Consider the following 15,876-nt stretch of genomic DNA (forward strand, 5'->3'; position numbering starts at 1 on the left):
TTCCTATTAACCACATATATCAGGTCTGTGTTTTCACTTTCCTGCTTTGGTTAACTCATAGCTTGCTTTATTTTTCTCTGGAGAGAGTATACAGATTGTAAATGCACATTTGAATGTAGTTTTGGTCTAGTTCATTCATTCAGCAAATGTTAAATTCTTGAAGTAACTGCCTTTGTGGAGGAGATGAAGCAAATGCTTTAATTCTGTATAATAAATTAACAAGTGAGAAATTTGAGCAAATAGAGGAAGAGGCCATCTACACAGTCTCATTTCCCCCCCAACTCTTACATCTTTTCCCCAATTCTTACCTCTTTTCATGTTCCTTTCTTAAGGATTTCAGCACCTTACCTTCCCTCAATGTTAGAGGGCCTTATTCCTCATAGTTCTTGTTGAATTGCCCCTCATCAGACTTGAGTCTCGGAGGGCAAGAATAATTCCTTTTTTCCCCATGTATTCATAGCGTCTAGCACATAGTAGACATGTAATAAATATTTGAATCAATTATGAATTTAATTTAATAAGAATCGTAAAGAGCCTAGTCACGCTTTATATTTTCAAATACATAAATATTTTTGTATATAAATTTTTCAGATTGATTTGAACTGGTCATGGTCTAGATACTTTCCAAATCTGTGTAATTCTTAGAGATCAACCTTGAAGAGATACTTTAGAGCATTGTGCTAAGTGGTTACCAGCCTAAATAAAATTATTTTTGATGTACTTCCTTGCTGGGAGAATAATCCTTGTGCAGGCAAATCTGGATGTGGAACAGAAAGAAAAAAACTTTCATTAAAATAATTTGTAACCCTTATTTTTTCTAATCTTTATGTCTACCTTCTCAGAAGGTGTTATGGTAGAGACCTCTTGAGTTGCACGTACACACATACCCCTTCTGATTAATTTATGGGACTGTGGGGTTAGGGAAAGGATGGTGAAGCCTTTCAGCTATTTTCACCAAACCTCGTTCTGTTGCTCCCAGAAGGACATGAACCCAGTTTGTTGTTTGCCTTAACTCAAGAATGGAAATACTAGTATGTGTTAGAAAATGATTGTCCCAGTGCTGAGCAGCAGTGATCCTCCCTCAGTAGGTAGTACCAGTTTTTGAGTTTAAGGCTGCACGATAGTCCACCAAGCGTGTTACCATTATTTTACTTAGCAAATATTTATTGGTTAAACATTTAGATTATTTCTAGTTCCCTTTTTAAATTATTGCTATTACTGTACTATGATGAACATATTTGTGCACGTGGCTTTTCCCTTATTTTGGAATATTCCCATATTGGAGTATAATCTGAGAATTTATCAGATGAAAGGTTACTGATTCAGACTGTTCAAAAAGTTAATAAAATCTACTTGATTACTTTCCAGGAGATTAACATTTGCCATCATGGAAGCAGTGAGAATATGTGGATTTTTAGATAATTTGGATTTGACCTTTTCGTTTTTTAGGTACCCAGACTTGAATTTAAAGGAAGACTTGGAGGAGTCAACACTAAGCGTCTGACTCTTCATCTTTTATTTTGGTTTGGTTCGTTTTGTTTCCCCCCCTCTTCTAATAGGCTATGATTTGAGTGCTTTTGACCAGTTGGTATGCTGCTAGTAACAATGAACAATGTTGTTGTTGTTGTTGTTGTTGTTTTCTGGAGAGTAATGTGGTTGTTTTGGAGAAGACTATTTGGCCTTATAGCAATTTATTTTGAAGAAAGTAGATTATTTTAATGCTGGCCTACACGTCATGTACATGCAAATCCTCTACCTCAACTTTATGAGGAAAATGTAAATGAATGAAGAAGAAAGCTGTCATCAGAAGTGATTTTGGAGGAAGCAAGTTCTGGGACAATATCTGGACCTAAGTCCTATGTTATTTTTAGCACCATGACTGATAATAATTAGACTCTTCAAGACAAAGGTTAAATTGTTGGTTATATTATGGTTTACCATACAGGAACAGGCCACATTAAACAAAAGATTGCCTAAAATAGTACCGTATTGGTACTTAAAAGGTTAAAGTGTTTTCTGTAACTTTAGTTTTGTGAAACAGGTGCTTTTCTCAGTTATGCTAGGTGAATTAGTCATATAGGTATATGTAAATAAACGTTAAAAATGAGAAGCGTCGGGAGTTGCAGATTAATCAGGTCTCGGATGTTTTCTCGGCAGGACTTCTTTTTTTTTTCCCCCGCTTTCATCATGGCATTTTTTAATAAAAAGAGAAAAAGAAAATATAGATCATTTAAGGATTTTCTTAAAAATTGGACAATCACTGGCTCTCCATTCAATTTTTTTTTTTACTTCTAAATAGTTTTTTTTTTTTTAATGATTTTTTATTATATTATGTTAGTCACCATACAGTACATCCTCGGTTTCCAATGTAAGGCTCGATGATTCATTAGTTGCATATAACACCCAGTGCACCCATGCAATACGTGCCCTCCTTACTACCCATCACCAGTCTATCCCATTCCCCTACCCTCGGCAGGACTTCTTAAACATAGGTTGCATCCTGAGTGAAGACTGAAGTTACTGTATCTTTGTAATGTTCAACAGTTGCCAGGTTAGAGAAGAATGCAGTTGTATCAGTTTCCAGATATGGTATACCATAAGTAATTTTAATTGAGGACGATTGAGGGAAGTAGTGGAAAGTTATGTCAGAAATAATTTACAAGGAAACATTTTTTGAATACTTAAAATAGCTTTAAATAGACTTTGTGGAATAGTTTTTTTGTAATCCAGTTAGATTACGAAAAAGAATGTGTTTTTTAATAAGTTTTATTTATTGAAATAATCTCTACACCCAGCATGGGGCTCGAACTCACAACCCCGAAATCAAGAGTCACATGCTCTTCTAACTGAACCAGCCAGGTACCCCAAGACTGTTACTTTTAAAATTCTTTTTTTTTTTAAATGATTTTTTATTATATTATGTTAGTCACAATACAGTACATCCCCGGTTTCCGATGTAAAGTTCGATGATTCATTAGTTGCGTATAACACCCAGTGCACCATGCAATACGTGCCCTCCTTACTACCCATCACTGGTCTATCCCATTCCCCCACCCCCCTCCCCTCTGAGGCCCTCAGTTTGTTTCTCATAGTCCATAGTCTCTCATGTTTCATTCCCCTTCTGTTACTTTTAAAATTCTTAAAAGTGTTTTAGTGGATTGAGCATGAATTTTAGAGCCAGATAGATTTACCTTCAAATTATGGCTCTGGCATTCATGAGATATGTGGCTTTAACAAGTCCGTTAACTCTGACTTGCAGTGTGTAAAGATCAGAGCGCCAGTTCAGTTTCTAGCATGAAGTTACCAGATTTTAAAAACTGCTGTGTTGCTTAGGTAAAAATGTCTTAATTTATATCTTTCATCATATTAATACAGCTAAAATTCTGGAGAAGAAACTTTCTTCAGGTGTGGTACAGCAATTTCTGTTCTATTCGATATGTATACATCCTGTTAGTTTTCTGTTGTGTTAACAAAGTACCACACATTGAGTAGCTTAAAACATGAATCTATTATCTCACAGTTTACATGAATCAGGAATTTTGATGTGGATTAGCTGCAGGGCCCTCTGTTAGGGATTTACCTGTCTGGTGCTGTGATGTCAGGAGAGGTTTGATGTCCTCTTCCAAGCTCACTGGTGGTTGATTCAATATGGTTCTTGTAATTGTAGGACTGAATTCCCCGGTTTTCTTGCTAGCTGTCAACTGGTGACCCTCTCAGCTCCTAGAGGGTGCCCTCATGTCTCTGCCACATGGCCCCGTTCATATGCCTTCTGGCAACATAGTGGTTGCCTACAGGGTTGACGGGAGAATCTCTTCAGGAAGGGTCAGTTCCTCTTTTAAGAGCTTTCTCTAAGTCGGGCTTACCTTGATTAACTTAAAATCAACTAACTTGAGATCTTAATTACACTTAAATTCCTTCACTTCTCTGAATGGGTTCATATAATTAGGTTATATAATTTAACCTAACCATGGAAACGAAATCCACTGTATTTATCGTCCTGCCTACACACCATGGAGGGATGGATTATACAGGAAATGTGTACCAGAGGTGGGAATCTTGGAGGCCTTCTTAGAATTCTGCCTGACATGGACACACAGAATGATTATATGTGATTTTATCCAGTGGGTGCACCTGGTTTCAAGTCTATCATTTTGTCCTGGATCTGTATTAATTATAGCATTTGAATATAGCTTTTCTCCATTGTATTTTTTGTCCTCCCTTTTTATAGATAAATGGAGCTTTTGACCGAAGGAAATTGTTGTGGGTAAGAGAGGAATATGCTTGAAAATTATTAACTTATGAGCACAAGGGCCAGGGCTTGCCAGAGTTTTGTTTTTGTTTTCTTATATATGACTGAAATCTTAAGTTTTCAAAGGAACAATGAATTAAGGAGAGGAAACTTGACTCCCTGATCTATTTGCCAAGCTAGCCACTTGTACTAGCAGTTTATAAGAGTGCTGCTCAGGCAGACTGCTTCAGGTATGATAGTTGAAGACAGGTGAGCTTTTTAAAACATTCTTCAAAGGTACCTTGCAAATTATAAGTTTAAGATTACAAAAAGAATATGAAACTTACATAAAGGAACAGACTTTTAAGAGAAGAGAATTGCTTTAAAGTGGTAAAAGAACTCAGATTGAGTGAGGAGTCAGGAATGTGAAATACACTTGTTCCTTTGAAATCTTTTTACATGTCTTCAGATAAACTCAAGGCTCCTACCTCTATTCTAATTTTTGCCTGTATTCAGGCATTTAAAACATCCTATAGTTGGCTGCTTTGCATTTTGGTTTTTTTTTTTGTAAACTGGAATAAGCTCTTTGGGGGTAGGATCCATGTTTTGTCCTTTTCTAAAACTCTGAGGCAGTCAGTAAATATTCCTTGATTCTGCATTTCATACTCTGTCATAGTGGTAAAGAATATTAGCACATTCATGTTTTTAGTGCAGAGATAAGCTTTAGCTCATGTTGAAGATATTTTGTGTAGCGGTAGTAATGAATTCTGAAGTTACTGCCCTCGAGTGATTTGCTTTTACTCCTAGGAAGGTGTTTGGAAATAATTTTAGTCTTACCAGCGGGCCTGGTTACCTGTTTACTAGGCTCATAGCAAACCAGAAACAATTCATAAAGGGGCTAAGGATGGTAATTATAGAAGTATTAATATAATTAACATGCCACTTCATGATCTGTCTGCCTTCCTCTCTGGTTACTTCTGTACTGGATAGCCAGACTGAACATGTTGCAGTTTCTTGACTACTGCTCTTTTGCCAGTTACCGCTCCATAGCATCTAGTGCCTAGCATTATCATAGAAAGATGATACTCTGTATATTGTATAGTGATTTGCTTTTGTATCTTTTTCATAGCATATACTTCTTCAAGGAAACCATGCCTATCTTCTTGGTTTAGTGCCTTTCACAGAATAGACATTTATAGGTGAAGGGAATGAATGAGATAGTGAAACTGACAACCAGACATGTGGTTTAAAGCACATGGTCTTCAGTGTAGGGGTAAGCACGTTCACAAACCGTCACTCCCAAGGGTAGTTCACTCCACAGCACAGTGGTACAAGTGATGCTCATGATGTCCGTGATTAAAAATGCTGCAGATTTGGGGCGCCTGGGTGGCTCAGTCGTTAAGCGTCTGCCTTCGGCTCAGGGCGTGATCCCGGCGTTATGGGATCGAGCCCCACATCAGGCTCCTCTGCTGGGAGCCTGCTTCTTCCTCTCCCACTCCCCCTGCTTGTGTTCCCTCTCTCGCTGGCTGTCTCTCTCTCTGTCAAATAAATAAATAAAAAATCTTTAAAAAAAAAAATGCTGCAGGTTTAAGGGGATTAACCTACAATTAAGTCAAGCATTTAAAACACGGAGTCATTTGCTTTGGGGCTTATGATCTTATTCTTTATTCTTAAGGCCACTAGGTTTGTGTTGAATAGAGCTGAGATGTCCATAAACTCTTCTTTTTTATACCTATGGTCATTATAGAAGGTTTGCTACAAATGTTCTGAAATCTCGTCATCTTTGTATGATTGTACAGAAGGTTAATTTAAAAACAGAATGAAAAAATATTAATCTTAGTCAAGATGGACAGTAATCTTTCTGTACTTGATACATGATTTTACCTCAGGTTTTCTTCACATGAAGTCTTACCTATCCTTGAGGATTTTAGAATTAATACCAACAGAAAAGATATCAGATACTTTATGGGAATCATAGGAAGGATCTTGCATTTTTGAGCAGTGCTGTTTTGTCTTTTAAAAAAGTTTTTGTAAGAGAGATCTGTTGCCAGAGGCAACCTTTGCCATCCTTATATTTGTTTTGATGTTTAAGATTAATTTTTAATTTCTTTCCAGTCTCTGCTAACACAAATACCTAGAAAATCCAGACTGTCCTTCATAGACATGATTCTCCACATTGGTGCGGCTAGCCATGAACTATCCTTTTCTTCTCCCTCTTTTTCCCAGATATCTCCCGGGGCCAATTCAGCACCTCTACCTGGCCATCCTAACAAGGTGATTTGTGAAAGGGTGAGACTTCAGAGCCTGTTCCCTCTCCTCCCAAGTGATCAGAATACTACCGTTCAAGAGGATGCTCACTTCAAAGCTTTCTTCCAGGTTCTTATATATTTACCCTTTCCCTACGTAGGGCTGAAAGTCACAGATACATTTGAGGTTGTTTCTAGGAAGGCTTAAAACAGAATTCTCAATATCTTCTTCTTATTTTCTGTTGTATGTGGGGATAAGTATTCTTCTTAGAGGACTTCTTCAATGTAACTTTTTAGCCAGCTTTTCTGAAGAATGTTTGTCTTCTCTTGAGCTGCTGTTTATTATTTGACCACTTAATATTCTTGTTTTTTGATCTTTTGGTCTTAATCACTTGTCCTAATAGGCCAAGTTCTATAGGAAAGTAGAAGATATTATAGATATATGAGGTTGTGTAGGGATGGAAAAATGAAAACATGCAAGATATTTTTTAAAGCTATCACTACTTACTTGCTTCATGCCCAGAGTTTGATAGTGATGTATATTTCAAAAAGAAAACACAGTAACTTGCCTTCTATCCCACTTTTGATACCTGTAGGTAAAATGTGATTAAAATTTTTGTTATATATAAAATGAAAATAAATTATGGCAGGGACTATCATTAGTTGATAGGATTGCTAGTATGTGCTCACATAAATTACTGGCAACTCAATTTCTAATTCGTTACTCCTGGAGAAGCATGTTGTAGTAATGAAAGTATTAGTATTACCAAGAGGAAACTAGTTATACAATGCTTCTGGATATTAGGGTTGTGGGCCAAGGCATGTATTTGTATATGTGTCTATAAATCTGAGGTAGTGGGAGTTGCTAATCAAAGCTTGGACTTGGGGATAGAACCGGCTCATTTTCTGTTTGTGTGGGAGTGGTAGGTTGGGGCTTGGGACTAGTTCTGAAAGAGAAATGCTTGTGATACATTAAATTGGAGATGTTAAATTTCTAAGAATAGCTCTGTAGGTGATCCAGGGCTCTTCGGTACGATATTCCTTGTTGGAATTTGTTCCAGGTGCTCCCCTTTGCATGTTTTGTCTCCTTTGTTTTTAACCCTCCTAATAATAAACCAGTCATGGATGGTTTTCTGGATCAAGAAATAGGCTCAGAAAAGCTCTCTCAGATGCCCAGTTACATAGTTAGTTATTGGCAGAGCAGAGACTGAAATTTACCTTTTGCTATTTCTTGTCTATTATAGCATACCACCTTTAGATAACAGGTATTTCTGTAAATAGTACAGTATATATTAAGAGACATAACTGTATTGAATTAAATGGAGTATTGACTACCATTTTTGATACAGCATTGGTCTGTAATAGCTTGATATTTAGTAGTAAACCAGTGTAGCTAAGGAAGAAATTGACCTAACTACTTTCACTACTGCCACCATAAACAGTTACTTGATGTTTTCTTTGTTTGAGTCTTCAGGCATTAACTCAATACTATAAACTCAAGGAGTTGCTGGCAAATGCAATAGATGTAAACATATGTTTTAAAAACAAAAAGAGCCACTTCCATTTGAGTGTTGCAGAAAGGTGAAAGGTATTACTGTTAAATTTTTATTTATAGCCCTAAACTTAAATCTTACCTTTTTCTAACTTTAAAACAAGGCCGTCAGTGTACTTGACTCCCAGGGAAGACTGGAGAGTTTTCTCTGCCCACTTCCTTGCCTACCACTGTTGCACATGAAGCAAAGTAAATCTTTCTCACATCCCCTTTGAGATACTGTCACATACCTTCAACTAATTCTGATTCTACAATTGGGTATGATTTCTTGTTCCAGTTATGCTTCTCTCATCCTTAGAAAACTTAATTGCCACAGGAAAGGGAGAAATCTACCCATTTCTTATCCTTGGAGTTATTCTTTTAATGTGTTGTGTTTTCATTTCTTGGCTCTACCCCAAGTTCCTGCCCTGCCAGCTTTTTCTACTTTCCCTTCCCTGTGGAATACTCCATTTTAAACAGACTCACCTACCTTTTGCATTTTTTTTTCTTAAAGCATCCTCTTTATTCCCTTATCTTAGCTGAAACTAGGCTCTTTTCAGAGGATATCATTTTCCCTGCAGTCTTGTATAGGAGTAAAAAAATTGTTGACCCCCCGACTTCCAAGCATGGGAATTGAGTGTTTGCTAGTAAGTGGGATGGTCATAGAGGAGAAAGAAAGTTTTTGATATTCTCCTGGATCCTTGTTTCAGCCACCAGTCATCTTTGAACAAAAATCTTATCTGTTTTTTAGCTATATTTGTCATCTATCTCCACTTTATCGATTTTGTCACTGTTCTTGTGTATTAAAGACTTTTGTACTTGTTTTATATTACTCTTAGTCAAAACTGTTCAAAACGTGCATGCTTTTAATTTTTTAAAATTACAAAATATTTCATATATGAAAGTTATAAAGCAGACACATGTATAATTTAAAAAAACACCATCCATCTTAAGAAGTCAACCATTACCAATACTTTAGAAGTATTCATATGACCTTCCATATTATATCTACCTGCTGTCCCATACCTGTGCCTTGGGTAAAACTCTGAATTTTGTGTTTAATACCCCTTTGCTTCTCTAAGTGGTTTTACCACATGAATATCCCTCAATACTATACTGTTTAGTTTCTGAACTTAACATAAATGGTATCATACTTTGTATTTTTGTCATTTTGAGAGTCATCCATGTTGATGCATGTGGCTGTGTAGTTGATTCATTTTCCTTCTAGTATTTCATTTTATACGAATATGCTGACATTAATATGTTATTCAAAATTTGCATGCTCTTTTCGATGGACATTTCCAGTAGTTTCCAGTTTTTTACTGTTATTGCACACAATGTTGCCACGAATATTCTTGTATGCGTTTTCCTGGTTGACCTCAGTTGATTTTTTTTTTTTTTAAAGATTTTATTCACTTGAGAGAGGTTGAGAGTGAGCACGAGTGGGGGGCAGGGGAGTGGGAGAAAGAGACTCCCTGCTGAGCAGGGAGCCCCATGTGGAGCTCCATCCCAGCACCCTGAGACCATGACCTGAGCCAAAGGCAGATGCTCAACCCACTGAGCCACCCAGGTGCCCCTCAGTTGATATTTATGTATTTATCACTCTGGATTTTCTCACAGAAGAGGTATAGGTATAGGCACATTTGCATCTTCATAAAACTAAGTCTATATTTAACATTAGGATGAGAGTACCCCTTTGATTGTTTTAGAAATTTAAAGTAGAATTAACATACAGTAAAATTCACCCTTGTGGAGTACAGGTTGTGACTTTTGACAAATGCATACAGATGTGGATCCACTGCCACAAGCAAGATATTAGTACAATTTCATCTCCCAAAAAAATTCCCTTTTGTCTCTGCTATCTACCCCTTATAGTTCTAAAATTAGCAGTTTCTGCACTATCAACCAATTCATTGATTGTGATTGGGTGCTTTCATAAAATAGGTACATTGTGGGAACTTAGATTTCATGTCTAGCACAATCCTTGATTTCAGGGGTGTGTGTTTGTATCCTAATGATAACTGTGTGATACTTTATTTTGTAAATTTATGAAAGTTAATTAGGCAATTGAAATTTTCATGATTTATACACAGAAATAGACTAGGTTTCTGAAAGAGAAGACTATTGGGAAAAAAATTTCTCCAGCAAAGTTACTTAATAAAAATTTCAGCCAAAATACCAGAATTTTATGATTTTACAAAACTTAGAATTATTCTAAATTCATAAGAAAGATTTTTCAAAGAAAGGATGGGGGGAGAACCTTTTTTGGAAATTGTTGTAAGGGGCAGGCAGTATGCCATGATAGATACTAAATCATATTACAAAGAAGTAGCTCCATGTCATTGAGATGGTTGTTGTTAAATACAGTGGATGTTTTTCGGTCCCCGTCTTATGTGACCTCTCAGTTGTATCCTTGAAACTCCATTGCACTGGCTTCTTTCACCACACTCCACTTTCCTCTTACCAGCTACTTGGTGTAAAATATTTCTTAAGAGTTCAGGATTGGACTTCCTTTTTTCTGTATAAATTATTTGGGGAAATTTTGTCCGTGCATGTAGCTTCATTAACCTGCCATCTCTCTATATACCAAAAACTGAAATCTCTAGTCTCTGAGCTTCAGCTATCTGCAGAACAGTTCCATGTGGGTATCTCAGAGGGATCTCCTGATTTCAGGTTGTTCTGAATATCTTCTCTGTTTTCATTGGTTTCAAGTTTATGCTTCAGTTTTTTTATTTTAACCATTGATTTGTGTTTACAGATTAAAATTATTATAGTTACAGATTCATGATGCATAAAATCTAGTGCTTTGGTGGAACTAACATACCATTTGGAAACAAATTACAGCATCAAGATAAATCAGTTTTTGTGAACCAGTGATGTTTTGTGTAATTAAAAATTAAAAAAGGGATGCCTGGGTGGTTCAGTCAGTGAAGCATCCGACTCTTGATCTCAGCTCAGGTCTTGATCTCAGGGTTGTGAGTTCGGGCCCTGCATTGAGCTCCACGCTGGGCATGGAGTCTACCTAATTTTTTTTTTTTTTAAGAAAAAATAGGACATTAATATGTATCAAAAAATTACCCATGTAGGCCTCCCTTAACTTAGGGAGGCCTAGAAGTTGGACTACCAGTGATAGTAACATCATATTTTCACACAATGTTGGATTCTATTCATTAAGATGGGACTGCAGTGCTATACCACTAGACTCCCTTTCCAAGCACTCACTGCTCATAAAAAACTATTCTTTTCTTTGGCCTTTCATGAAAAAACACAAACTTGGATCCTATCAAAAGCAAATTTCTGATTTTTTTTTAATGTGTGCTTTTGAAAATACAATATTCAAAGCCTCTTTCCCCTCTATATGAACAAGATAACATCCCAGGAAAATGTACTGTTAGTCTGGTTATGAGTTCAGATTTTATTCTGAAATCTTTTGAGCTGAGCAATATCAGAGCTGTGCATTAGAAAATTGAAGTCCAATGTGAATTATGTGAAACAAGACTATGTATTGTGTTGTTCAAGGGCAGTGTAATCATTCAGTTGTCTTTGGTTCGACTTAACCAATAGAAACACAGCAGTCTGGATATAGTTTAATAGTTTAAACGAAGAACTTCAGGTTGTGGAGAATTAAAAGAGAATGTATAGAAATCATTTTATAAACCATATTGTGTGATTAAAATATGAAATTGTTAATTTCTTGCTTTTCCCCTGCTTATATCCTTCCTTTGCAAAACAAAACAACTGGGTCCATCTTGATGGTTATTCTTCGTTACCAACTTGCTTTATGTGGAGTGTCTTAGTTCTCTAAGTACTTTGACATCTATTGTTTAAAATGAATGAAATTCAGTGTTTTCTCTCTCTGGGTCATTTAAATTTAACATTTGTTTCTTAATTGTGAAATGAGAAATTTTATCTTTTGTCAAAGATAGTTAAGGCAAGTGGAGAAGGTCTGGGAATTTTTAAAAATTTTTTTCTTTTGAGAGAGAGAGAGTGGGGTGGGGGGAGAAGGAAAGAATCTTAAGCAGGCTCCACGCCCAGCACAGAGCCCCATGTGGGGCTTGATCTCACGACTCTGAGATCATGACCTGAGCCAAAATCAAGAGTCAGACATTGGGGTGCCTGGGTGGTTCAGTTGGTTAAAGTGTTCAACTTGCTTAAGATTCTTTCTCTCCCTCTGCCCGCCTCCTTCTCTCTCCCTTTCTTTAAAAAAAAAAAAAAAAAAGTTGGTGCTTAACTTACTGAGCCACCCAGGTATCCTGAAAAAGTAAATTTCTCCTTTATGGTGAGTTTACCCTTAGGGACTTTTCCTAAGAGAGTTCCTGAACTTGGTTTGGTGGTTCTCAGAGTATAATCCCAGACCACCAGTAGCAAGCATCACCCAAGATCAATTTAGAAATGAAGATTCTTGGGCCCTAATCTAAAATTTCTCAGTAGAGACTGGGGAGTGGGCTCAACCACAACCTGGTGGTTCTGACACATGCAGAAATGTAAGAACCACTGGCCAAGGTAATGGGAGTATCCCTCCAGATTCTGCTGTGCATTTACCTCTGTGAAGAGTCCTTGTCGTAGCATAATTCTGAACCAGTTTCTATATTTCTAAGCTTAGAGGTTCATAGGCAACCTCTGTGGGCAATGAAAAAATTGAACCCTAAACTTGGTGTGAGGAGCTGAGCTAACCTGTGGTTTGAATTCTCAGCGGAGAAATCTCTTCTCCAGTTCCCAGTCCAGACAGAGTGGGTATGTTTTCTTACTGATTCTCCATGCCAGTGAGCTTTTTCTAGTTTTCCCTTTTTATTTATCTTTTTAATTTAAAATAGGCTCCATGCCCATCACAGGGCTCGAATGCACGACCTTGAGATCAAGAGTCGCATGCTCTACCGACTGAGCCAGCCAGGGGCCCCTCTAGTCTTCCCTTTTATTGCAAGTATAGTACTTTGGAAATTTGGGCTCTATGCAGGGCTCTCAGCGAGTGATAAGGCCATATCTTCTGTGTCCTTCCCCAAGATAAGAAAAACAAAACAAAAACAACCCTGGTTTTCAGTTTTCCTCTTTGTTTTGGTCCTTGGTAATTTTTCTTTTCTTTTTTTTTTTTTTGAGTTCATCGTTGCATTTAAAACCTATTTTTGTTGTATTTAAGCCATTATCTCTGGATGTTATACTATTGATGATTTTCATATTTGGTCCGTGATTCTGTCAAAACAGAGGTCTTTTTCAAACCCCCTGTAACTACAATGGTGATCTTGCATGCCTTGTCTAAGTTGATCATAAAATTGAAAACCAGTAAACATTCTTCATAGTGTTAAGAGTATAGTCATTGCAGAACCAACTAGCATGTTGACCGATGGAGAAGGAGATGTAATTACATCTCTGCCTGTTGAACTCAAAGAATGTGTTAGGTGACAGAATGATACAGATTTGTTTTCATCTTTGTTTTTTCTAGACTCTGATTACGTTTTATACTTCCTATGACAGAGGAGCCATGTGCTTAAGTTTTATTAAGAAATTCCAAGTTCTCGGGGCGCCTGAGTTAAGTGGCTGCCTCCTGCTCAGGTCATGATCCCAGAGTCCTGGGATTGAGCCCCGCATCAGGCGCCCTGCTCGGCGGACAGTCTGCTTCTCCCTCTGCCCCTCCAACCCTGCTCTCGTGCTCGCTCGCTGTCTCTCAAATAAATAAATAAAATCTTAAAAATGGGGGGAGAACTTCCAAGAGCATTTTTCTTGAAGTCTTCTAGCTTGTTCTAATTGGAATGATGACTTTTCAGAACTTTACTGCCATCATCCTGAGGTTTCTTTCCATTGCACTTCTGGGTTACTTCTGCTGCTTATTAGATCGTGTGTGTGTGTCGCGCGCACATGTGTATGTCCTCGAGAGAGAACACATGTGTGCACATACGAAGTCAATCAAGTAAAATTTTTTGAAAGAATATGTGAGAAACATCTTTGAATCTTTATACATCTGGTAGGTTCTTTGTTTTTGCCTTCACACTAGATGAATAGTTGGAGTATAAAATTCTAGGTTCAGTATTTTTTTCCCTCAACATTTTTATTTTATTTTTATTTTTTATTTTAAAAAGCTATATATATATATATATATATATATATTTGTTTTTAAGATTTTGTCTGTCAGAGAAAGAGCAAGCGCAGGCAGGGGGAATGACAGAGGGAGAAGCAGTCTCCCTGCTGAGCAAGGAGCCTAATGTGGGACTCAATCCCAGGACCCTGGGATCATGACCTGAGCCGAAAGCAGATGCTTAACCCTCTGAGTCACCCAGGCATTCCTTCCCTCAGCATTTTTAGCATCTTTTGTTTTCTGAGTGAAGTCCCATGCTAATCTAATTCTTGTTTCTTTGTATGTTATTCCCTCTTCCCTTTTCTGGAAACAGGATATTTTTGGAGTTCCTTAGAGTACTAAAAAAAAATTTTTTTTAAAGATTTTACTTACTTACTTACTTATTTGACACAGAGAGAGAGGCAGCGGGAGAGGGAATACAAGAAGGGGGAGTGGGAGAGGGAGAAGCAGGCTTCCCAGGGAGCCCGATGGGGGCTCGATCCCAGCTTGAGCCGAAGGCAAAAGCTTAACGACCGCCACCCACGCGCCCCTAGAGGACTAAAATTGATGAGGAATGTGATGAAACCATGTCGTATATAGTAAACTAACGTTTTAATATTTCCCTGTCTTTATCCATTTTGGTTTTCTGTTACTTTGAGTAAAAAAGGAAGACTTAATAGCTCACTTCACATACTTTGTCTCCCCCTTTTCACTAATGTGAGCCTATCACAGCACGAAGGAAGAGATGGGAAACTTCCCAGTCACCTTTGCTTATCTCTTTAAAAAGAATGCATGTGTTGTAAAATAAGAACAGTGTTAACCCACAGTTTTAACATCACTGAAAATTTGTAAAGGTTGATAGTCTAAGTGCTTCTTCAGGTGGTGTTTGTGGGTCTGTACCATTCCCCTCCATTTTGGGCCGTTAATTTTTAGAATTCAGAGTTCCATGTCTTAGCTTGGCATTAAGCTTTGCAGTATAGGGATATACATATGGAAGCTAATGATCATGATTGGTTGCTAGCATTTGGTAGTTTAAAAAAAGTCATTTATTTTACAACTGGAGAGCACTTATTTCTAGTGCTTGTGTGTAGTTCATGTATGAGTTTGCCAGGTCTTGATCAGCCGGCTTTTTTTTTTTTTTTAACTAAAATGTCAAAATTTCATTGGTTATTTTTTAAGTTTTAGGATTATTAGAGCATAACTGATTTTACTAAAATCAAAGGGGTAAAAAGCATATTTTTAATAGCACCATTAAATCTAGGGAGAAAATAAGGTGTGTCTTTGTGGTTCTGAAAACTATTTTCTATTTTAATTAAAATGACAAATTTGAATTATAAACTTAAGTACATAAGGAAAATGGTGTTTTGGGAATACCTCTGCTAAATAACTTGGAATGATCAAAAGTAACCATTTAGCAGTTTGCTTTATTCCTGTCAGTTTATCAGTTCTGTTTTATATGCTTATCTTTTAAAATCTAATGTTGTAGTATTGGAGCTCTGTATACTCTTTTGCTAATATTCTGATTTTTTTGTGCTGGCAGCAGGCACCAATTATTTTGCAACCAAAAGTGCTGTAATGCCCAAGTAATTAGAACTTGAAGGAGTAGATTTGAGATGAGAGAGGTTCTCTTAGAAAACACATAACCCTCCCCAGACATTAGGTTAATGTGTAATTTTGACAGTTTTTGTGAGACTGGGTTGGAAAATTGAGTTGTGTGGGGAATCCTAGAGAGTTATAATTGAACTAAGAGATCCATACCAATTTTATAGCTAGTAAACAGTGCTGTGACCCTTGAAACCTCAACAGGTAACAGGAACAGGTTTTG

General features: G+C 37.1%; 1 protein-coding gene across 10 annotated transcripts in view; it reads left to right on the forward strand.

Annotated features, from left to right (window-relative positions):
• Positions 1 to 15,876, forward strand: part of RNF38 (ring finger protein 38) — a 129,011-nt gene that overhangs the window by 81,550 nt on the left and 31,585 nt on the right. For 3 of the 10 annotated variants that reach the window (XM_045780786.2, XM_045780784.2, XM_045780783.2), the window contains one exon: positions 6,455 to 6,604. The exons of 4 other annotated variants lie outside the window; for them this stretch is intronic. In XM_045780786.2, coding sequence (XP_045636742.2) covers positions 6,455 to 6,604 — 150 coding nt within the window. The remainder of the gene's footprint in view (positions 1 to 6,454; positions 6,605 to 15,876) is intronic. 3 more of the 10 variants (XM_045780787.2, XM_045780790.2, XM_045780789.2) reach the window with 2 other exon arrangements.

Source organism: Ursus americanus, chromosome 18 (assembly GCF_024610735.1).
Source record: "Ursus americanus isolate L20-20 chromosome 18, mUrsAme1.1.p, whole genome shotgun sequence".
Taxonomy (NCBI): Eukaryota; Metazoa; Chordata; class Mammalia; order Carnivora; family Ursidae; genus Ursus; species Ursus americanus.